This window comes from Tiliqua scincoides, chromosome 8 (genome assembly GCF_035046505.1).
Source record: "Tiliqua scincoides isolate rTilSci1 chromosome 8, rTilSci1.hap2, whole genome shotgun sequence".
Taxonomy (NCBI): Eukaryota; Metazoa; Chordata; class Lepidosauria; order Squamata; family Scincidae; genus Tiliqua; species Tiliqua scincoides.
The window spans coordinates 50,048,756-50,074,335 of NC_089828.1; the positions used below are offsets into that span (position 1 = coordinate 50,048,756).

The window sequence follows — 25,580 nt, forward strand, 5'->3', positions numbered from 1 at the left end:
TATCCTTGATTTTGCTTACGGGGGTGGGGGAGAAGCAGCCTTGCTATAAGAGAGATAACCAGTTTTGTGGGCCTTGAAGAGAAAAACAGGCCAGACCTGAAGTGCTGTGCTCAGCTTGCAGACGACAAAACAGAAGGTTTTTGAAAGTGCCAACTGTAATCTTAAATTTACATTTCATATGCAGACAGAGAATCCATCCAAAGTGTTGCCTGCCTTTCGAAAGCATGAATAGATGCTTGCCACAGGTTGCCCATTTCACTCTTCAGCCATGTGGACATCCTACAATTTAAGCCCATTTAAACTGCAGTCAAGAATACTCTTGCTTGGAGATGAGTTTCATTGAAACAAATGGGGCTTGCTCCTACATCATTGTATTAGGATTGAAGTTTTAGGCTGCAATCCTAACCACGCTTTCCTGAGAGAAAGCCCCACTGAGCATAATAGGACTTACTTTTGAGTAGACCTGGTTTGGATTGTGCCCTTAGTGTTGTTTGACCAATAGGGTTAAACCAACTCTGTTGATCAGCCTCACCCAAGTATTGTGTCCATTTCTGGGCACTTTAGAAGAGGTGCAGCTAAACTGGGACATGTTCAAGGAAGAGCAGGTGGAGAACAAGCCCTGCCAGGAAAGGTTGAGGGGACTTGGTATGTTTAACCTGGAGAAGAGAAGGTTCTGAGCGGGGCCGGCTTTAGGAGTTGTGGGGACCCCCTCGCTGCATGGTCTCTGCAGGTACCCCTCCCCCACTTACCCATGATGAGGGGTGGCAAGTAGCCTGAGTCAGGCATGGCACAAGGTGCACCCACAGCACCTAGAAGTAGGTTGGCAGTGACTCTTTGTTACATCTATCTTGGTATGTAGCTGAAGCATCAATAATCAGGAAGGAATATCAAACCTTCTTCATGGATCTGTAATTGGAATTGTTCAAGCTGTTTGGTCTTGTTCTAGATAGGGCTTGTTCAGTAAACGTTAAGCTTAGCAGAGAAAACCTTTGCCTGTGATCAATAAATCCTGAGTGATGGAAACAAATATTAGATCAAACTGAATTTATTTTCTGGCTGTAAACTCTGAATTTGTAAGTTTGACAGGCTGTTTTAAAGGGCATAAGTACATAAAATAACATTAAAAAAAGAAAGAATCCATACCCAAATTCGAGTTGAAAGTTACCTGTCAGAAGTGGTTAGAAGACTGCTGTTTTCTCTCCTGAAGCGTGTCCTTTCAGTTGTCAGTTTTAAAAGGTTAATACAGAACAAAAGAGCAGTGAAATTAACCTTCCTTGTTTAGTTTTGTGGCTTTCCTTTTAAAACAACAGGTTTGGAATACCGAATAGTGGGCCAGAGCTAGTTTTCTAGACAATCTCTTTCTCTTATCCATCTTGACCCAAACTTCTTCCCTGCCTGTGGAATGGGAAAATGAGGAATTTGGTCTTGCAGTGATATTCCACTAATAGATGGAATACAGCAGAAGTATAAGGATGAGCTTTCCTAACTCAGTGATGGGATCATGCCCATCCAGCTCACCAGATGCACCTGCCCTCCTTCTGTCACAAGACTACACAATGGGGATAATGTTTGCATAGAGGACATATGTATGTGTACATTCTAAAGTAGGTATGCCTCAATTTTGTGGTTGGTTTCCACATTTTAAGTGTGGATCCAGGCCCAAGTTTTTTGGAATTATTGTGCACAGGCACTGTAGAAATGTGGCATTAGACCTGTGGCTCCCAAACTCTCTGGGAACTGCTGTAAGTTCTTGCAGGGTAGGGGCAAAAGCAGTGATACGAATGCTGCTATCCTGCTGCTGCTGCTGGGGATTAAAAGTTTTTTTCCATACTTGAGGCAGTTCTGGCCTCCTGGGGTCCATGGAGCCTGCAGGCTCCCTACACCTCCAAATGTTTGTAAATAGTCAAAAACAGACGCTGCCTATGTTTATCGCAGAACCAGAAGTGTCAATTTTTTACTATTTTCAGAAGTTTGGAGATGTGGGGTGCCCTGCAGTGGCGTCCCCAGGCTCCCCGGGCCCCTAGGAGGCCATCATTGCCTGAGTTAAGAAAAAAAAAACAACCATAACCCTTGGCAGCTGTGCCAATGCAGTGATCTCATTGCTGCCTTTGCCCTCTCCCCACCCCTTATGGGGGAAGAGACAGGGCTTCCCTGGCTGGTGTGTTGCGATGCCCCAGTTTGGAAACCTCTGCATTAAACTCATTTTTGCTAATGAGCTCTGAGGTGAGAATGAGTGGGTGGGCATCTATTCCCCCCACCAATTGTAATTTAATTTTTAAAAAGTTGATTGTTTTTGGCATTGCAATATTGTAACTAGCTTATAAATATCTACTTGTCTGATCTGCTGTGGTGAGCAGGAATTGCCTCCAAGTGACCAAACTGGGGACCTTTTATATATTTGAAGATGATTCCTTTTTGCTTCTAAATTGTTGTCATACAAATTACTAAGGTTGCTCTGTCTGGATGAAGAAAATAAAGTGTTTAAGACTAGTGGCTTTTTAGGTCTTACTTTCCAAGGCCTATTTTGGAGATACATGCTTCAATATTAGCAACATACAATATGCAATTTCGAACTGTTTGAGTGCTGGTCTGTATAGTAAACAGTAGCCTCTGCTTGCCAGTTGGATGTTCCACAACTGACCCCAGTATATGTGTGTGGGTGGTGAGGAAAAGAAGCATAGATGGGTTTCTTCAGTTTTAAGTGTTGTGATAAGGATGATAAACTTGGCTCGAATGTAGGCTTATCAGCTGGAGTATTTATCTGCCTGCTGTGAGGAGTGAAACAGGAACTTGTGGTGTGCGGTGAGATAGAAATCCAGCGGACTTTCTCGGTTTCAAGATAATTCTGAGAAGGAAAGACACTAAGCAAAATAGTTATCCTTCTTTGGCCAGGAGGCCGCTAAGGCATCTTAGGCAAACCTGTGATCGCTGTGTACTGAGTGTTAAGGCATTGCTCAGTGAACCTCAGGGGGAGAGAAGATAAAAAAAAATCAGCGTGAATAATGTGCAAAGTGAGCAAGTAACCAAAGGGTTCATGTAGAATATATCAACACTGAGAGCCTTGTATAGAATTCCAAGTATTGTTGTAACAGTTGCTGTTTTTCATAGAATATAAATTTTATTTAAATTACTTTTTGGTTACACAAAAGCTTTCTGATCCCCCATATTATACATTGATTAGCATACGTGAATCAAGATAAGTGGACTTCAGCTAAAGCAGTTTTCATAGGTATAAAATTCATCCTTGAGCTTGTGTTGGCTAGATGTCTGTCAGCATGCGTGAAAAAAATATTTATTTTTTATTAATTATTTCAACACCAATAATTGGAATAAATCTATTTGTTTGGACCTTTGGCAGCCAATAGACCATTTCTCTTTTGAAGCTTACTTTATTAAGCAATCATAATTGGCAGTTCACCTTATATGAAGGAAATATGTCCAGGAATTTTAGTATGTTGTATTGATTTTTCTAGGTTGAACTGAAGAGGAAATACAATGACCAGCATTCAAAAACAAGAGGCCTTTTACCTGGTAGCCAGTGGTATGAAATTCAGGCCTACAGGGCTCTCAATCAAGCCCTTGGCAGGTGAGTAGAATTAAATTGTCTTAATATATTGATCTATAACTCCCTTTTTGAACCTTTTCTGGCAATTCCTATAAAACAACCACTGAAAATATGATTTGGTTGCTTGGATATACATAAAATGTGCTTATTATGCCTGCCATGAGTTATAATACCCTAATTTATTAGTTGTTATGTGCTGAGCATTGTAGAGAATGCAGATGAGGAGCATAGTCCCTTTGCAAGAGCTTCAGACTATGCTCAGATGGCTCTGTGTTTGTTTTACCGTGGTAGCAGTGAGGTAAATGCTAACAGAAGAAGAGCCCTAATGGTTCAGCCTAAGGTCCACCTAGTCCAGGATCTTGTCTCCCATAATGGCCAGCCAAGCGCCTCTGGGGATCCCATTAGCAGGGCACGTAGGCAACAGCCTTCTCCTGCCATTAATTCTTAGCAACTGGTATTCAGAGGCATAATGCTATTGAACCTGGAGGGTTGCCAAAGGGAAAAGATTTTGATGATTTTGCATTATCCATGAACATGGCACTTTAACACAATCTCAAAAGATTTCTGCAGTTTAGAAAGACAATAAAGGTAGCAAGGGATGAATGAACAGAATTAAGCTAAAGCATAATGGAATATGAGAAAGAGAGAGAGGTTATCTTACCATGCTAAGCAGGAAGAAGATGCAGCTGGCCAGTGTGTGAGAATGAGACAGGTATAAGACAGAAAACCTAGCTGTTCTAATTTTGCCTCCTGAAAAAAAAACCACAATCCTATAAAAAAAATAATGTGAGTTTTCCCGACATCATGTTTTTCCCTATATCTAAACAAGCTTTCAGGGTTGTGCAGGAGTTAGGGGCATTAAAACATCAATCACTTTTTCACCCTGACACCTAAGCTGGTGGCTCCTTCAGTTTGTGGTAAATGACTCTGAACTATAATCTCCAATCCTGTAAACATTTCTGACCTGTATTCTCTAAGGACAAAACATCTTGTACTCCAGTTCAGCTAAAACTGAAGTGATGTTTTGAGAAATCGAGTAACAAGACATTTTACAAAGTGGCATTAAAGGTTTCTGACTGTAGCCTATACCTTCCTTCCAACCATGTAGCTAACAATCTAAAGTTTGTTTTATATGTAGTTTTATCATTTTATTCTTTAGGCGTATCAAGTCTGATATGGGTCTTTTTTTTAAATTTGTAAACAAGACATGTGCATCTGGGAAAGAATTTGCGTCTATAAATATGAATATATTAATAATTTGCATCTGTAAATATGAATATTTAGCTGATCTTCCCCCCAAAAAACTATGATTGTGTTTGAAAGCAAAATTAATTATTCATTTAAAAGATGTATTAACTATTTTTCAAAGTTTAGCAAAATATTTTCGTGGGAGAGCAAGAAAACTATGCCATTGCTTCTTTATACTTCTACCAAACTTAGGAAGATGGTCTGATTGCCACCATCACCACTTGATGATACAGAAGTAATCTAATACAGAAATAATTGCTTTTTAACACTTTTTAAGAGTAATGTATACTTCTGCAATGACGTTATTATTACTATTACCATTATTTGTAGCACTAACTAGTATTGTATATGAAAGAGACACATGGGCCTTTCTCTCAGGTTTACCTCTACAAGACAACTAATAAGTTCCAGAAAAGTTCTTTCTGGGAAGAAAGGGAAGCACCATGTATGCAATGCTTTTTTGATGGGAGAGTACACAGTGTCTCTAGGGGTCTCTGTAGGCCTCATGGTGGGGGTTGGGGTAGGTTGCTTCTACTGCTGCTTTCCACTCTTCAAACAATTCATCGTTGATGAGGATTAAACCTACTCAAGCAAAACTCCTTCTCCCTACCTAGAACAGGTTATATGATTATTTCATTTCCTGTTTGTTTCCAGGATCATTTCCAGATTTTTAACTTTAAAACTCTTAGCAATTTGTAACATGAATGCCTTTGCCTTTTCTCTTATTTGCCCTTCCATATACTTCATTCAATACCTAGGTTCCATTTTAGCTCCCCCCATTGAGGTTTTGCAGGTGGACATAAGAAATAGGGCCTTTTGAGTTACAGTATAGACACTCTGAAATGCTCTCCCTAGTAAGGCTTCCATTACCTGGAGAAGACCTGCCTCTTTAAAGAGGCCTTTGGGGAAAACTGAGCCAGTAATCTATCTTGATTGCTGATTTGATTACAGTATATTGTCATGTTGTTTGGTATGCTGATTGAAAAAAATTATTTTTTTGACATTTATTTTGCATCAATTTTATATAAACATCAGAAAGGAAATAATACATTATATCATATAACAACAGTACCCTATGGTCTTCCTGATACTGTCTGCATTTTTTTGTATCTGTATGCTTTTAGCCACATCAAGTTCCTTAATCAAAGAAAAGTGTGATAGATATGTATTAATGTTAATAAATGATTATCTGCATCAAGTTCCTTAATCAAAGAAAAGTGAGATAGATATGTATTAATGTTAATAAATGATTATCTGCTGTAAGATCCAACTTGCAATGAGGTTCCACATAGAAATGGCTCATAGGAAGGATCCATCATGCAATGGGGTTGCAGGATGCTATGTGTTTGTTAAGAACAGTTTAGTTGTTCATCAAGGTTTGCCAGTCCAAAGTGAAGTACAGAGTATTCCATAGGTTTTATTTGGCATTCAAACATATAAGCTGAGAAATACAGATCTTGTATGGAGATTGACCTGGGCTAGCTTTAGTCCCAGATGTAGTGCTTTTGTATGGCCGTTGCCATATATGAAGTAACACAAGTCCATGAAACTTGATCACCTTTGGGGAAGGGGGAGAACATGCCAGATGTTGCTCATGGCCAGGTGACAACTCTGCCATGAAATCTTGCAACATTGCTTGACTTGAAAGGTGTGGGATATGTCTCCAGTGGGTCTAATACATTTATTTTAACTGCACACTTAGAGTAGTGGAAAAATGAAAAGATGGAAAGAATCTTCTGCTTTGCTTTCGTTTCTAGCTAGTATACCCGCCACAGGTGATGAAAGTTTCACTGGAAAGCCACCTGCAGAATTTTCTAGAGGTGAGCTTGTTATAAGGTTCGGTTTCTAATCTGAGCATATCAGGCTGTGGGTATTGTCTGCCAGGAGCTGCTTCTGCCCAAGCACCAGTGAAATTGGAAAGTACACAAGATTATCTGGTGAACTGTGTCCACAAAAACATCCTGGCTCTTCTGTTTTAATCTCTGGGCTCTGATAGAACTTCTGTCATTTCATTATAGATGTTTGCTGTTATAGATGTTTGTATAGTGCAGTGATGGCTAACCCATGGCACGCGTGCCACAGAGGGCACGCAGCACGTTTTTGCTGGGCACGCCAAGCCATGATGAGCAAGCCCCAGCTGCCATGTGCAAGCCTCTGCTCACCGCCCCTGGAAGGCACCAGCAGCCTGGGCAAAAAGGACAGCAGGGGGAAGAGCCAGGCCCCCAGGGAGGAGTCACCCCCAGCAGCCCAATAGGAGCACTTCCTCCCTCCCCTATCTGGGGTAAGGAGGGAGACTCCACGCAGCGTGAAGGTGCGGGCTCAGCAAAGCTGCTGCTGCTGCTGCAGGCTTTAAGGCGCCAGCCCTGCACAAAGTAGGTCACATTAAAGTCATTGGGGCTTGCTCCAAGGAAAGCGTGGCTAGGATTGCAGCCTCAGAGCCCAATCCTACTGTAGGATTGCATGTCTACTCAGAAGTAAGTTCACTGTAGTCAGTGGGGCTTACTCCCAGGAAAGTGAGGGAAGGATTGCAGCTTGAGCGCCCACTTCTATGCATGTCTACTCAGGAGTCAGTCTCATTAAAGTCATTGGGGCTTGCTCCCAGGAAATTGCAGCCTCAGAGCCCAATCCTACTGTCTACTCAGTAGGATTGCATGTCTACTCAGAAGGAAGTTCACTGTAGTCAGTGGGGCTTACTCCCAGGAAAGTGAGGGAAGGATTGCAGCTTGAGCAGCCACTTCTATGCATGTCTACTCAGAAGTCAGTCTCATTAAAGTCATTGGGGCTTGCCCCCAGGAAAGTGTTGCTAGGATTGCAGCCTGAGAGCCCACTCCTATGCATGTTTACTCAGAAGTAAGTCCATTGTAGTCAGTGCGGCTTACTCCCAGGAAAGTGAGGGTACTATTGCAACCTGAGGGTGTGGCACGGACATTCCCTTGGCAGGGTTGGAGAGGAGGTAGGTTGGAGGGGAGCATAGCTCAGAGCGTGGCATAGCTGGAGGGGATCAGAGCTGGAGGGGAGCAGAGCGCTCGGGCCACAGCACGGGCTTTGCGGTGCCAGCCTTGCACATGCTGCTGGCCCTGCCTTGTTGCCCACTGGAGGCTTATCTGTAAGAACCTCACACAAAACTAATTTTTATATGATTGTAAAGGTAAATCACACAATTGCTTCTCCAATCCTATTGGAAAAGAAGTGCATGCAGAATTTCACATAGCTGTGAGTGTTCATGAAATACAGCATGATGCAGCCATCCAACTAGGATAATGCTGGCTTAATTAAAAAATAAATGCAATCTTGCACAGTATTACTATTACTGACAACATTTATATGCTCCCTGTCCATAAAGGGCTCACAATGTAAAAAGAAACAAAAGAACACCAGCAGACAGCCACCAGAAAAGACACTGCTGGGGTGCAGAGGACCAGTTACTCTCCCCCTGCTCAATAAAAGAGGAACACCCACTTACCCAGCATGTAATTAACCTGTGGAACTCCTTGCCACAGGATGTGGTGATGACATCTAGACTAGATGCCTTTAAGAGGGGATTGGACAAATTTCTGGAGGAAAAGTCCATCATGGGTTACTAGCCCTGATGGGTATGTGCTACCTCCTTATTATAGATGTGGGCCATTGTGAGATACAGGAGCTGGACTAGGTGGGCCATTAACCTGATCCAGCGGGCTCTTCTTATGTTCCTGTGTTCCAGCCACTCATACATCTAACCAGCCACCCAGCCAGCACTCTACACTGCACAGCACAGGCTGAGGGAAGCAGCACAAAGATGTTAATGTATGAGTTATTTTTTCTAAAGGAAAACCTCAGTATTCAGGTTAAATTGCCTATCGGCACTTTGCGTTCAATAAGTGGGTTTTGGGTTGCAGTTTGGGCACTCGGTCTCTAAAAGGTTCGCCATCACTGGTATAGTGTTTGCTGTTCAGCAGGTGCTTGAGCAGAAATGCAAAACCCATCCTTTGTCAACTTTTAGATGAAACAAATGTGCATCCATTTTACTAAGTCATATTCATTTGTGCTGCAGTGTAATCTACAATGCGTTGTATACGGAGTTACCTTTGGAGACTGTTCGGAAATTGCAGTTAGTGCAAAATGCAACTGCAAGGTTACTAAGGGCCCAATCCTATCCAATTTTCCAGCACTCGTGCAGCGGCAATGCAACCCCAAGGTAAGGGAACAAATGTTCCCATACCTTAAGGAGGCCTCTGTGACTACCACCCCATCACAGGATGTAGTGCATGCCCATTGTCACGGCTGGAAAATTGGATAGGTTTGGGCCCTAACTGGGACTATATTGCACCTGTGTGTAAAGAGCTCCACTAATTTCTGCTCCATTTATGAGCCAATTCAAAGTGGTAGTTCCACCCTTTTTACATTTGATGAGACAGTAATGTTAGTTTTACTCAGTGCTTTTTTTGTAAAAAAAAAAAAGGTGCAGGAACTCACGACTTGTTAATCTTTCATTTATTTATTTATTTATTTATAAATTTATTTAAAATAAAATATTTTATTTAATATATACGTATATATATATATATAAATATATAATATGTATATATAAATATATAAAATATTTTTTTATTTAAAATAAAATAAATCTTTTATTTATTTATTTATTTATTCATTCATTCATTCATTCATTCATTCATTCCTCTCATTTCTCTCTCTTTAAATCCCCATTCCCCTACTACTTAAGAACTAGAAAATGAGGGGAGATCTCCAAGAGAGAAGAACAAAAAGAGACGGACCACCTCGGGAGCGCACACCAAGGATTATATCACGGCTTGTTGCATGTATTTGCAAATATGTAACAACCAAAAAAATTAATTAAAACTTTTAAAACATTTAATAAATATTGCTTAAAACAATTGATGAGGGCAAAATATAAAAAATGATTACATTACATCACTCTACAGATTTGTTTGAACCCAAATCAATTAGCACACAGGGGAGAGGGGGCACAAAAGATGGGTTAATTAATTGATTAATAAACAAGTTATGGATCAAAAATCATGTGATCACATACCCTCTATTGGCTCAAGACATTGAAAGATGATTGGTGCGGAAAAAAAGAGAAATATGTGATCAGATAACAATGAATGTGCAATATAAGCACTCAAGGGGGAGCAGAAGAATAAACACAAAAGATGAATTGTAAAATAGATAAATTATATAATACTGGAATATAATCTATTTTACAACTCATCTTGAACCAATAGAGGGTGTGTGACCACATGATTTTTGATTCATAACTTCATAACTTAATCAATTCATTAACCCATCTTTTGTGGTTCCCCCCTTTCCCCTGTGTACTATGTCCCCATTATAATAATAGTGATTAAATATAGTCTAAAAAAACCAAAAATTAATAGACAACAGTGATCTGACCTACTGCACAGAGGAATACATATTTCCTAAGTGTTATTATAATATAGCAAGGACACTTAAGCTTCCCCATTTATAGTTAAAAACCTAAATCTCCTGTTGATGACATTACAAAGCTACTAAATTATTAGTAATAATTTTTGTTTAATTAATTTAGATCAGCCAAGCCTTATATTAATAACTATAAAAATGAATGAATTACTTGCTTCTGAGTAGACCTGCATGGGGTTGGGCTGCAATCCCATCCACATTTTCCTGGGAGTAAGCCCCACTGAACACAAGGGGACTTACTTCTAAGCAGACCTGCATAGGCTTGGGCTGCAATCCCATCCACATTTTCCTGGGAGTAAGCCCCACTGAACACAAGGGGACTTACTTCTCAGTAGACCTGCATAGGCTTGGGCTGCAATCCCATCCACATTTTCCTGGGAGTAAGCCCCACTGAACACAAGGGGACTTACTTCTCAGTAGACATGCCTAGGCTGTCTCAGGTGCAGGGGCTGCACCAGCCAGCTTCCTTCCCCCCCTCCTCTGCCAAGCCAGTACCTGGGTGCTGCAACCTGTCTCCCTGGCTGGCTGTCCCTTGTCGTCCTCTTCCTCCTCCTCAGCACATGTCCCTGCGCCCTCCACCGCTTGGAAGCTGTGCGGGAAGCAGAGCGCGAGGAGAGGAAAGGCGGGCTGGGCTCAGGCTGAGAGCTGTGAGTGCGGTGAGGCAGGGGCAGTGCTTTTTTTGAAAAAAAAAGGTGCAAGAACTCACTTACAAGAACAAGTTTAAGATTAACAAGTGTAATCTTTTATTTACTTATTTATTAACTCCCCACCTAAAAAAAAAAAGAAGAAAAAAAATTATTCCTTATGGGGATTTGAACTCCCAACCTCTAGCTCCACAGACCAGTACTTTAACAATTGAGCTATAGAAAGTCTTAGGCTCAAAGTGTTTGGAACTAATACTTGGGGCACTGATAGCCACCAGCTGGGCTCAAGACCTTATATATTAGTTCTGAACACTTTAACTCTAGGCTTTCCTATAGCCCAATGGAGAGAGTGCTGGGCTTTGGAGCACAAGGTTGGAGGTTCAAATCCCTCCCTAGCCAGCAGTGCTGGGCAGCGCAGGGAGGGAAAAAAAGGTGGGGGCCAGGAGGAGGGGGAAAAAAGGTGCCGGAACGCCATTCCGGTGCGTTCCATTACAAAAAAAGCCCTGGTTTTACTTCTGCTTTTATTTCTCTCTTTTGGTTGCTGTTTTATTGTATTGTTTTTAGCATTTGTTCTGAATTACACTGATAATTCTTTGTTTGAAGGATGATATATACCAGGGGTCTCTAAACTTTTCGGCTGAAGGGCCGCATCAAATATCTGGCACAGTGTTGAGGGCCAGAAAAAAAATACAAAATTTAAATAAATACTTTAGAGATGGAACTAAAATGAATGAATGAGCTCAAATGTCTAGGATTTCTCCAAGCACCAACACAGCCCAAGAAATAAAGCACATACTTAAATGGACCCTCATTCTTCCACCCCACAAGCACAACTCTGGTTGTGTTTGGTCAACTGGGCCAGAGGCTCTTGGGGTATCAGAGGCTGGCTGTGGGCCGGATGGAGGCTTGCCCCGGGCTGCATCTGGACCCCAGGCCGGGGTTTGGAGACCCCTGATATATACCTATGCTTCTGACCCTTGCAGATACTTCTGAATAATTTGCAAATCATTTGTGTGTTCAGGGGTTTACTCTGGTATGGTAGTTCCACTCTTAAGGAATAAATATCAATATCCTGATGTTGAGCTAAGGTTATGTAAGGTTTTGTGATATCTGAAACAGTAATTGGAATCTATTCTGGCTAATATTATGAAATTTCTCTATTCTCTCCCTCCCTCCCCCCTACTTCCCTTTTCAGTTTAAGAAGCTAAACATTTGTTTTCTCTTTCTTTTAGGTGTATTCGACACAAGAGTGATTGGGGTGCACTTATTTTAGTTGATGATCGCTTCAGAAAAAACCCCTCCAAATACATAACTGGTAAGAAGGTATTTCAATGCTCTAGGGATGCTGGTAGGAATGCTCATGGTCCATATCTAGGCTATCATGGACTTTGCCATGGTTCAGATTGTCACCATGTGGCAGCTTGCCTCCAGCCAGCTGTTTCAGTCAAATTTGAACATTTTTTAGTAGAAAAGGCTTGACTGTGCCTCATCAGCCTTCTGACCATATGTTGCCTGATCCTGCTCTAACTGTATTCATAGCTGAATGTCACATTAATAACTTTTAACTTATCCCTGACCAAGGTGACATATTAAAACTTCTGTAATGCATAAAAACCAGTTTAAAAGATTGTTTCAATCAATTATAAAATATTCTCAGTTAAGGAACAATTGTGCCACGAGATCCAGGTGTGGTGGTGGTGTGTATAAATGTGTAGTGAATATTCTACAGTCATCTTAGCTTTATGGTCTGAAGGCTCATCACATAAATCTTGCCAAAGCTATGTATTTCCGAGTTTGGGCAATGTCTACTTGGTAGGGGGACCATGTATATGTTGTATTGAGTTATATGGAAGAAAGCCATTATATAAATGTAATAAAAATAAAATTTAATAAAGTAAAAGGTACAGAGCATCTATTAGGGTCTCTTCTCACATGTTCATTTTCCTACCTAACTATTACTTCTGTGTTGCTATAAATAACATGACAAATGCACATGTGTCTGTTTTGTTTTGAGAAATTATGTTTTATACCCTTTGACTCATCTGGACCAAAGTTTAAGGACTTTTAAGTGCCAGTTACCCAGAGTTTAAGGACTTTAAGTGCCAGTTACCCAGGCATGAGCAGTCATCAATGCCATGACTAAAAACATACAGGTTGTGCAAAAAAAAAAAAATCAGTGGATATCAAATCAGTGGAAAAATATTTTTAAAGACCGACTTCCAGGTTTCTTGCCCCTCCATTGTCGCCCCCAAATGCATTGGTATAGATGTGATACTGCATTCAGCCACTAGACGGGATGAATAATGGAATCTAATGGAATGAGATTATTTAACAGCATGAAGGTGGGAAATTGAATTTTGGTACTTTTTTCCTTGTTACAAGGCAATTAAAGGTGGACCTCATTATTAGTGTTGAGTCAAATAAGTGGATACCAAATCAGTGAATACGAGGCACTACCTGTACTCATAGTATTCATAATCAGTCAGCCTTATTAGCTGCTTAAAAAAATTTCAGGAGGGCATCAGTTTGACTTACATGTCTAATTTTCCATCTGCTTGAACCCAGTGTAGGTGGAAATAGTGGTATTATTTTTTTTGTCCTATTTTTTGTAAACAAACCCAAAGTGTCTTACAATGGAACAAAGGTCATCAGACTTAAAGTTAAAATTAAAGACAGGACAAAATATTGAAATAACATTAAAACACTGATTCATTATCATCATCATCATCATCATCATCATTTAAGAGCAGCAAATACTGAAGTTCTTTAAAACAGCATATCAAATAAATGTTAAAAACTAGATATAATAAAACAGGGTAGTTAGTATGTATGTAGCTGCATACAGTATGTAGCAGTATGTACAGTATGTAGCTATATACAGGTGTGCTGAATACAGAAAATAGCAAATTTGGTGGTAAAAATTTATCTAGAAAAAAATTTCAACTTTATGAATATTCACTCTTTTTTTATCCAGTTCAGTACCATTGTTTGGGCACCATTTCCCCTGTCCCATCCCAGCTTCTGCTTCCTCCTCCTTTGTGCATTAATCATATGTGTAGTTCCACCAATCGGGGATTATACAGTGAATGGAAAGGTATCACAATATTATGTAGCCAGTTGGGTTTGGTTATGTGGTAATGGCACTGAAGGCAATGCGAATGAATTATTTTGCTGCTGTGCTTTTATTGTTTCTGCTGCTTTACTTTTGGTTATTTGCTGCTTTGATATTTTTATTATTTTAACTATTTTTATCATTAGCTGCTTTGAGAATAGAAATATTGTAAGGTGGGATATAAATTGTTTAAATAAAATAAATGAATAAACATATCACAGAGGGTGTTGAAAAACTGACAAGAAAGGGGAGACATAGTTTGGTTGTACTGAATATGCTCTCAAAAATCCGGGCAGCTCAGCTCTACTGAAGAGGCAACCAGCACGATTGGAATTCTTCACAGTATGTATTTGGTTATCACAGCTGAGAAGTCAGCCTACACATTAAGTATGTTTGAAGAAAATGTTTTAGAAATTGGGCTGTAAAAATTAAGGAGAAATGGTGCACATAACTCTAGTTTTCCTTTTGTGTTTCTAAGCAATCTCAGCCAAGGAAGGTGGTAAAGCAACTACTATTCATGTCTTGTCAGTAGGTGGTGCTCAGATTCTATCATATGAACTGTGTCATGTCTAAGGGAAGCAGGAAGACAGTGGGATTAGAAAATGAAATTCACTAATGTTGGAATCTTTTACACTGAATGTTAGAAGCAGTAAATGGTGGTGCCTCTTGCAAGCAATTGGGTGTTTATGGTATTGATTCTCAGTAACAACTTTCTTTCCCTTTGAACTGAGGCAAATTAAGCCAGAGATTGCAATAAATGATTATGAATTAATTTTATAGTGTTAGGGTGATTTAGATGCCACTGTTGCAATCTATACCAGCACATATGTGAGTTTAACCTGTTTTCAAAATAATCAATTTGTTAATGGCTCGAAGAAGTGTTTTTTTGTGATATTTTTTTGTGTGTGCTTTTCCTGAAATAGTTTCAGGATATGCAAGAGGAATACCTTCCTAACAAATATTGTGGTGTGTGTACGTACTTGCTCAGACACAATACACCGGAATCAGTTACACAGGGTGTCTCAAAAAATGTACACATATTTTAATGAGCTCTAATTCATATACATTGTAAAAACCTGCAATACTCAAATGTTTAAGGGAAGCAATTGAAGAGATATGCGGAACTATCCCAGCAGACATGTTGGTGGATGTCTACAGATACTGGGCAGCCCAATCCTGAACAGCCCATTGTGCTGGGACTGCTGCGGCACCGAAACAGCCACAGCATCCTGCACACAACAGGGCAGCCGCCAATGGCTCCTTGGGGGAGGGAACCTTTGCTCCCTTCTCCTGGGTTAGTAGACCTGCAATGGGCCTACTTGATTCTACAGCAACCCTTGGGTCGCCATAGAATCAAGAGCCTCTGTGTTCAGCCGACGGCCCGACATTGAGCCTCTGGATGCAAATGAGTGGAGCTCCTCTGGTCCCGCCTCCCTCCCGCCCCGCTCCCTCCCCTTGGCACATCTCCTTCCCATCCTTTCCCCACCTTCTTCCTGCCTCCTGCACCCCGGAACACTTCCTCCCCACCTCCCCCGATGCCCCACCTATCTCTCCGCCACCCGGTGGTTTGGGCAACCGCAGTGCAGTGGGGCAGCGGTGGTCCACCAGCGCTTGCCAACACTGAGCTAGCACTGGCACTGAGGGTTGCAGACATGCCTTATAGCATATTTGCGACAGCACCGGCGGTGGACCGGCAGGAAGAACTCAGGATTGGGCTTTTAGTCAGCAATGTATAGACGCCAATGGGGAACATTTCTAACACTTTGTCTCAGTAATTAATTAATTTAATTAACTGGGACAAGCAACTGCTTATGTCCCATATACAGTATGCGTGTGAATTATAGAATAATAAATTTGACACTACTGTGTGTGTACATTTTCTTGAGATGTCCTAATAACTGTAATTGTTCATTTGAAATGTATTCTACTAAAGCCCTAATTGGCAACTTATTTTAAACAGGGGACAGATTTTGAATTAGTAGGGCTGAAGGGCCAGCAGTGTAGTTTTTCCCTCTATCCTCTGCAAGCTAAGACACAGGCAAAGGGCTATTTACCTTCCTCCTCTATGTTAGTACAGAAACAAGACTTTGGCAGAGCCTTCTTCTTAGGCATCCCAGTCATGTACTCCCATCTGTCTGTGTCTTACCTTATATACCATAGTGTGTAACTGAGTTGCATAAGGGTCAAGTCCTCATAGATGGTTACCTGCTAACACTAAAGACAGAGGCCAAGGAGTATTTGCATGTGTCTCTGAATGAGCAGCTGAGGCACTTTAAAAAGGGAGTGCACTTCCAAAGTACCTGTTGTTCTTCTTCCTGGAAAGGGGAGTTAAATAAAAAGTTATTTGCCAGGGTCTTGGATTATGCAGGAGAAATTACCTGAGAGGCATAATAAGTGATGAGGACCCTTTGAATCCGAGGCTCTGTTGCGCGCATGGGGGAGAGGGAAAGAGTTGGGAAGCTCCTGGAGGCAGAACCAAGTTCCCAATTTGCCATTTGGCCACTCTGATTCTAAGATATTGTGAGTCATGACTTGCTCTTTTAGTATATCACGTTTTAGACCAGCAGTTCCCAAAGGCCTACTCGGTATTTGGGACCACAGGTAAGTATCTGTGGGGGTTGGACCTGGGGCAGAGGGTGTGTGTCCCAACAGTACCGCAGCAGGAGCAGCACCGTGGGGACCCAGGAGTCTTTCCCCTTACTTGCAGGGTCCCACTGGCTTTGGGGAGGGTCTAAGAGGCCTGCAGACCCCTCTGTGGGCCTCCTCCGATGCTAGAAATCACTCCATTTGGAAATTCGAGTGCAGTTCTGGTTTAAACTGAACCCTGCAGGTAAGGAGAAAGATCCATCTGTCCCTGGGCAATATGATCGCTGTGGCGCCACCCATTACTGGGCCACTTCCCTTAAGGGGGAATGACCAATTTTGGTTCCCTATGGTGGGTTGCAACCCACCACTTTGGCAACCTCTGTTTTAGACTCTTAACTGCAGTCATGTGATCAGTCCAAATAATTCAAATCTAGTGAATGAACTGTGAACCTAGTTGAAAAAGAAAAATCAGTTTTGCGATGTTTGGAATGCATCAGCCCCTCAAAACTTAGCTGCTCTTGCTTGCATTATAGTAATAACACAGTAGAATTTACCAATTTTAGAGACATTCTGCCAGTGTCCGTCTTTGTCTTTCTAAAGGGCTATCAAAGTGGATTCGTCAGCAAATCCAGCACCATGAAGACTTTCATCGTGCACTTTGTTCTTTGGAAATGTTTGCGAAGAAGAACCAGAAGGGCATTGATTCATCACCTCAGGGCAACGATGAGTCTATATTGATACCTTCCAGTTCAAAGAACCTCTCACAAAGTTCTTTTCTGGAGGCAACTCTTCATCTATCACCGGATGCTGTTGTTGAAGGAGGGGCACAAGACCCAGTCCCAGAAGTACTGTCTGCTGCAGATCTGATCACAAGTCCAACAGCATCCAGTCAGACATGCAGCATCCTTCCAAAGAAGAAAAGTAGGTCATTCAGAATAAAAAACTTTTATTTTGAAAGAAAAATAACCCCCAGAAAAAACCACTTTTGTTTGAGTGAGATCAAAAGAACTGTGGGTGGAGTGTCCATGTGAATGTAGGAAACTGCCTTATCCTGAGTCAGACAATGGGTCCATCTAGCTCAGAATTTTCTATTCTGACTGGTAATGGCACTTTAGAGTTTTAAGAACATAAGAGCAGCCCCACTGGATCAGGCCATAGGCCATCTAGTCCAGCTTCCTGTATCTCACAGCGGCCCACCAAATGCCGCAGGGAGCACACCAGATAACAAGAGACCTCATTCTGGTGCCCTCACTTGCACCTGGCATTCTGACATAGCCCATTTCTAAAATCAGGAGGTTGTACATGCACATCATGGCTTGTACCCCGTAATGGATTTTTTTCTCCAGAAACTTGTCCAATCCCCTTTTAAAGGCGTCCAGGCCAGACGCCATCACCACATCCTGTGGCAAGGAGTTCCACAGACCGACCACACGCTGAGTAAAGAAATATTTCCTTTTGTCCTAACTCTCCCAACACTCAATTTTAGTGGATGTCCCCTGGTTCTGGTGTTATGTGAGAGTGTAAAGAGCATCTCTCTATCCATCCCCTGCATAATTTTGTATGTCTCAATCATGTCCCCCCCTCAGGCGCCTCTTTTCTAGGCTGAAGAGGCCCAAACACCATAGCCTTTCCTCATAAGGAAGGTGCCCCAGACCAGTAATCATCTTAGTCGCTCTCTTTTTCACCTTTTCCATTTCCACTATGTCTTTTTTGAGATGCGGCAACCAGAACTGAACACAATACTCCAGGTGTGGCCTTACCATAGATTTGTACAGCGGCATTATAATATTAGCTGTTTTGTTCTCAATACCTTTTCTAATAATCCCAAGCATAGAACTGGCCTTCTTTATTGCCACCGCACATTGGGTCGACACTTTCATCGACCTGTCCACCCCCCCCCCAAGATCTCTCTCCTGATCTGTCACAGACAGCTCAGAACCCATCAGCCTATATCTAAAGTTTTGATTTTTTGCCCCAATGTGCATGACTATACTTACTGATATTGAAGCGCATCTGCCATTTTGCTGCCCATTCTGCCAGTCTGGAGAGATCCTTCTGGAGCTCCTCACAATCACTTCTGTTCTTCACCACTCGGAAAAGTTTGGTGTCGTCTGCTAACTGGCATCCACATGCCTGTTGACCTTTTTGAAGAATTCTGTAAGGTTCGTGAGGCAAGACTTATCCTTACAGCAGCCAAGCTGATTCTCCCTCAGCAAGGCTTGTTCATCTATGTGTTCATCTATGTGTTTTGAGATCCTATCTTTTATGAGGCATTCCACCATCTTACCCGGTATAGATGTTAGGCTGACCGGCCTATAGTTTCCCGGGTCCCCCCTCTTTCCCTTTTTAAAGATAGGCGTGACATTTGCTATTTAGACTGGGAAGGAGATGTAGCTCAGTGGTAGAGTAACTGCTTTACATGCAGGAGTTCCCATGTCCAATATCTGATAGCATCTCTGAGATGCTGAGAGAAACCCTAATTGAAGGCTGAGAAAGACCCTAATTGAATCTCTATTTATGCACTATTTATGCATAATTGAGGAAAAAGAACTGAATGGTTCATTGTGGCTCAGGATTATTGCGTATTAATCAGTCAGATTACTTGAAACAATCTACAAGTACTGTATTTGGGGAGTGAGCATTGATCTGTTTTGATCTTTTCTTCCTCTCTGTATTAAAACAGAATCTGTATTTAGTGCCAACAGTGAATGGGGCACTGGATGTAGTAATATTGTGATTCCTCCTCAGAGAGATTTCTAGCCTGACCGTCTTGTCCTAAATACATTACTGTACATAAATTTATGTGGAAATGATTTCATCATAATAGTCCCAGCTTGGAGCCCTGCATGTGCTTCAGTTCACATATCGACCAACTAAGCACAGCATCTAGTGGTTAGCATATAGCCCCTTCTCTCAACTTCACTGGCAGTTACTTGAAGTAGCAGAGCATGCTAGTAGTCCTTCCACCATCCAAAACTAGGGATCCCAGACAGAAAACATCTTGGGTTGTAAAGCCCCTCTCTCGGGAAAGAGGAAGTCCCAAAACCCTGGGGTGGTGTGTTTCTCTTTAAAACCAAACATAGTGGAATGTGACTTTCTGAGAGACAGGGAAGTCCTTCCCTTTTTATAAGTGAATATCAACCAGGCAAGTAAAACCGGAAAAACCCAAGTTTATTAAAGTTTAGTTTTTTAAGCTTAAGTTCTTTTTAAGTATTTTAAAAAGCAGTAGATAGATGAAAAAAGGAAGGGAAGGTATAAAGACAACAGATGACAATCATACCAAAATATTGTCATCTGTTGTCTTTATTCCTTTTGACCTCCCTTCCCTTTTTCATCTGATATCTATTGTCCCTCCCTTAAAACTCTGAGGTGGGGAGGGATGCCTAAAGACCATGGAGATAGTGGTGACAACACATGCAGAATGCTCACCAGGTATCCCTTGATGTGTTGGATATTGGAGGCAGTCACCCAGGATCCTGAATTTCCTGCTCTTGGGAGTCAAGTGGACTTTCCTGAACTGCTGACCTAGATCAAAATAAAGTCCTTTGTGTATTGCATTATGTAAGGGAAAGTGATCTTGGGGGTGGGGTGGGATATGCTAAACAATATAAAGTGGTGTTTTGCATCTGAATGACTCAGTGACATCACTGAGCTATTTCTAGGATGCTAAACTGGCCTTCATTAGAGGGACACATCATGGTTTGCTTGTCCAGATCTGTACTCTTTCCTTGAAGTGAATGAGAATGCATGTACCAGAATCATTATACTCTGAGGGAGTTACTGAATCAGAGCTAATATATAAAGGATTTAAATGTAAATTAGACAATAAAAAGGTGGAGATGAGAAGCTAAAGTTTGGTTCTAGGATAGTGAGCCTGAAGTTCAACTGAAGCCAAAATACATAATATTTAGTTAAGAATCTATGATTAATCCTTTTCCACAGTGTTTTTAATCTAGATAAATAGTTTTCAATTCATGTTCTAAGAAATGCCAGAGTTGTTTAAAATCTAATTAAGAATTCCTCCATGGGAAGATCAGTACTCATGGACAGAATTTCTTGAAAGAGAATTTCTAACCTTCCTCTGCAATGTGCAAGCTACAGTGGAGTGTAGGGTACATGTTTAGTTTGAGGAAAGCAACAGTGAAACCACAAAGGAATGGCCAGGTCTTATATCAAACTGTGTGTCTTAAAATGCTGCCTCAGAATGTTTGGAAATTTCCAGGGGCAGTTGTGGTTGATATGGAATACGTTTTTTGAGTGTCAAAGGTTTGAAACCCACTGATATAGTTCTTTCTAGAAACTGGACAATATATTCTGATATACATGCAGCTTTAGGTTTAAGAATCAGCATCATCACTTTCTACCACAGAGACTTGAGAATGTTGATTTCACAGATAAGTTGAGTCAGGCTTTGATCCAAAAATAATGGAGTTTTCTGTGACCCTCAGATAAGTCACGAGGTTAAACTGGTGGGGGGTGTCTGACTATAGTTTTGTCTGATTTTACCCAAGGTCAGATCCTGAGAAATAACCTACCAGTAATTACCTGTACAGTCACTAATTTATTAAAAGTATAGTAAAAGATCATAAGATACATTTTTATTCATTGATTTTTATTTTCTGGTCTTCACAACCTTTATGTAAACACTACCAGAGTAAGTGCACTGAAAACAGCATATCTGTAGAACCATTAATCAAATTCTTCTTTAAGGTTCCTGGTGTGCTAAACCAGAGGCTCAATATGTAACATACAACTTAAAACACATAAGGGGTTGTACAATTCAATTCACAGCAGAGAGACAAGCACCAAGGAATGAGCATAACAAGTGCAGCTACACATAGTTGCAACCCTATTTACTCAGAAGTAGACCTATTGCTTTCCATTCTTGTTATTCTTGAGTAGTGGTGCACTGAATTGTAACCTCAGACTTTGTTTCAGATGGAAATGAGGATTACATCCTGGTGTTTTAAAAGCCAGACCTCTGCTAAACATTTGCAAAATAGAATGAGGGTGCAGAAGGGTTGGGTGTGCTCCTGCCAAAGAGAATGAGGCTTGCTTGATTTAAATGGAAGCCTTGAGCCCTGGCTTGCTTTTTTTCCTCAGAATAAAAGGTAAACTTTTGCTGCAGAGTTGCTGCCCTGGAGGTTAATAGTCCTTTAGTTATTTCTGCATTGTCTCCTTTTTTTCTGTGCCATGATTTGTCTCAAACAGCCCTGACCCCTGAGTGACCTCGCAGATAAGGGAGGAGATAATCTAAGCTTGATTTATTGGCAGAAATTTTTCGCCTTATAGACAAGTATCTACGGTATTTATACGCTTAATTATCTGTGTTTTTTTCCTTATAGATGTTAACTCAATTTACCAGATTGGAAAACAAGAAACTCTTACAGTCTTCAAACCCAAAAGCTCCACCACTGAAAATAAGGGAGGGAAAGCAAATAGTTGTCTCATCTCTGGGAATATAAAACAATATTTCAGTAAGCCATTGACTTCAACACCTCTACCTGCAGTGAATAAAAAATATACCGCTAAAGCAAAATGGCAGCCAAAGGAGCCAATTGTTGAAACTAACCCCTGTGTCACAAATGGACCCCAACAGGATTTCTCATTGGGTGAAGATGACAGACCAAGTGGACAGACATTACATGGGGAAATGATTAGCCACTCTGCTGAAAAGACTACCAGCTCAGCCATTCAAGAATGTCCTGCTGAACAGCAGCTCTGCACTTGTGATGACAAAGGGGATGTGGCTTTTTTTCCATCAGGAGGAACCATGGAATTTTCAACATCAGATGTCACTGCAGAAACAGATGCTGAGGATGACAGTATCTATTTCACACCTGAACTTTACGACGATGCTGAATCAGCAGAACAGACAAGTGAATTGCTAAATCACACTTGCAGTGACACTGGGACTTTCTTCAAAACTGCACACTCTGTCATAGCAAAAGAGTCTTGGGAAATCAGTGCTCTAAATGCAGTAGAAGCAGCGGACACAGTTAAAATGAATGCAGAAGCAAACACAGGGTGGCACAGAATTGTGCAGGACAATGAAAGTCATGGAAGTGCAGTCAGAGCAGTTGAATATAGTGCTAATGTAGGTGAAGCTGAGCAGGCAACTGAAGAAAAGAGAAATAAACTTTCCAGATCACAAAGCAAAGGTGTGTCCAACTTTCAGTCAAGTTACAAGTAAAATTCAAGAATTGGTCGTGCTTTGGTCATGCTTGAGAGGAAATCATGGAATAGTCATTTTTAGCCTTTTTTTGGGGGGGGGGGATGGATGGATGGATTTGATTCACTTTTTGGCAAATTCATAATCAAAACCATAACAATAGTCTGATGTTAACTGAAGTGAGGCATGACTATAGGGCCAACACACAGTTACCATGTTCAAGTAATACACTACCCTGTTAATTCTTCATGTGGTAGAAGTGGAAATGCAAACCTTCTTAGGGATGCAGTTATTTTCAGAAAGTGACTCCTGAATAGGCCGTGATTACCATGGGTACCATGGCCATTGGTACCTCTGCATAGTTTTATTATTACCAGAGTTTTTCCAGCTCCTGAATGTCTAATCCAGCAAGCTGTGATGGCCACACAGTGTTTTTGGCAAAATAGGACTGTCCTGTTTTCCATGGATCCTGCTATTTGTTAATATTTGCTATGTGGCAAAAAAAATTGATCCTAACAATTTTCTTTAGGATGTGCAGAGAATGTTGCTGTCTTTATGTTTGATTGGTACTATCATGCATCATCTCTTAAACAGACCAGAGCATAGGAATGTTAAGAGTGATTCCAACGCTGCTTGAGTCTAAGCATGCACAAAGTCTTAAAAATCAAAGCAGATAGAGGGAGCAGATCAAGTCCTGTTGGTTATGAGAATTTTTGTTAGAAAAAAACTGCTGTGTGGGTAACACTTCAAGGCTGCTTCCCACTTTGCACAGCAGGTGCGTTCCCCATAGCAAATGCATGGAGGATGAATGACAGCTGCTTATATCTCGCATACCTGTATACATGTAGCTTCGGGAACTTTGGCCAAATCATAGCCTCCAGACACAGGTACATGTCTATTTAAGAATGCAAGTTCTGTAGGAAACACCAGTGTTTTGCACTTAAAGAATGAAGCAGCCCTTAGAATAACTCTGTAATAGGAGATTTGCTAAAACAACTACAATTTGTATGTATAGCTTGTATCTCTGTGTGTATCTATGTCTGTCTCATCAAAACCTTTCTTTTTAATGGAGCAGTGCATAAAGAATATTTTATAGAAAAACTAAATATACCATTTATAGACCTCTTATCTCTTTCTTATATGTACGTTATACAGTATGTGAAAATTCAGGTAAGACAGTATCAGTGATATCTCTTCAAGTCCTTTTGCAATGCCTTCTTTCTTTGGTTCTTCCATGAAATTCTTTGATGTTAGGTTACAAGATCATTATTACTTTGTGTAAGTACTTCTCTTCCAAATTTTGAGCAAATAAAACAATGTACACATTTTAATAATGTCCAATGAACTCTATTATTGCATTTTTTTTTTTTTTTGGTAAAATCTGCTTGATGGAACATGAGTTTAATGATTTGGTAAAAATCAGCACCAGGTTGTCTTGATTAGTGGAAATATGCAATAATTTAAATAAGCTAGGAACAGCATTTCATTCTCAGTTGTACAAACCATAATTAATACAAATCTTGAATTTATTGAAGGGCTGAAAGTGCAGAGAATATGTAAAGGAAGAATCAGGAAACGTTTTAATAAGGGAGGTGTCCACATCTGTGATAGAAAGGTAAAGTTGATAAAGATTGCTAGATTTAAGTTTATGACCATAATGGTGTTAGTGGTTATCCAATTATAATGATGAAACATGATACTACTCTGTATGCCTTGGTTCACATCAGGTAAATTCAGCTACTGAGTAAGTGATATAGATATAATTTCAGTTCAGGTTAGGGCTCCTTCTAATGTTACCTTGGCAAAATACATGAGCTTTTCCAAAATGACTTCCAGCATTGCTGGGTAAAATTTGAAATCTGAGATGAAGTGGGTGAGCCCAAAGTATGATTTCTTTCCATGTCAGAGTTGTTCCAGTTTCTGGGAAGATGTCACTGGCACGGGACAGAACTATGAACTTTCAGTGTTGTTAAGTGGCTCCTACCCTGCTAAAGGTAATGCCAAAAGAGGGAGCAGGCTGTTCATTGTCTTCCAAAAACCAGCCAAAGATCCAGCAACACTTCCCTGCTCATAAGAGCAGCTGAAGATTAATGAATAAAAAGTACTTAGGTGTTCTTTTTGTGTCAGGAAAAGTACTACTTGATACCATTTTTTCTCTTAGGACACTGTCCCAAGAATATTCATTCTAGTAACTTAGGACTGACTAGGTGCATCTCTGTCACTACAACTCTTTTTTCATGACAGAACACCAGAAATACTAAGGGCACAAATCCTATGCACTTCTACTCAGAAGTAAGTCCTACTGTGTTGAATGGGGCTTATTTTCAGGAAAGGGTGGATAGGATTGCAGCCTAACTGTAAGATAAATGAAGAGTGTCCCCTTGATACCAAGGCCATGTAGGCTTGTTCCTCCTGGAGCATGTATGGGGTGCGCATGGGGGTGGAGAAGGAGAACCTTGATTCAGAGTTCTCATGTTACTCAGTGGCATGGAAAGGGGTAGCAATGCAGCAACTTTCATTTGGCCAGGGTAATGTAAGAACTTGGACATAAAAACAATATTCTTGGTGATTGTCCAACAAGTATGAAACTTGCTTTCCCCGTTCTCCTCTCCTCCAAACTCTGTGCCACTCTTCCAGGTGGCTAGAAGAGGAGGAGCAGTTGAGGTGGGCAAGTGCCCAGATGGAGGCAGGTACCTCTGCCCACCCTCCACTTGAATCAACCATCTTGGTCTCTCTCATGGACAGACGGAGTGGTGGATGCATGAATATTGTAGTTCCAGTCTGAGAAGGGAAGGAAAACAGGGATAA

The 25,580-nt window shown here is 40.9% G+C and overlaps 1 protein-coding gene across 1 annotated transcript in view; it reads left to right on the plus strand.

Moving 5' to 3' along the window:
• The window catches only part of BRIP1 (BRCA1 interacting helicase 1), a 160,996-nt gene extending 136,263 nt beyond the window's left edge, over window positions 1–24,733 (plus strand). The window contains exons 17-21 of the mRNA XM_066635758.1: window positions 3,474–3,586; window positions 12,135–12,217; window positions 17,201–17,521; window positions 21,946–22,761; window positions 24,308–24,733. Coding sequence (XP_066491855.1) covers window positions 3,474–3,586; window positions 12,135–12,217; window positions 17,201–17,521; window positions 21,946–22,761; window positions 24,308–24,456 — 1,482 coding nt within the window. The 3' untranslated portion in view covers window positions 24,457–24,733. The remainder of the gene's footprint in view (window positions 1–3,473; window positions 3,587–12,134; window positions 12,218–17,200; window positions 17,522–21,945; window positions 22,762–24,307) is intronic.
• The last annotated feature ends 847 nt before the right edge of the window (window positions 24,734–25,580 follow it).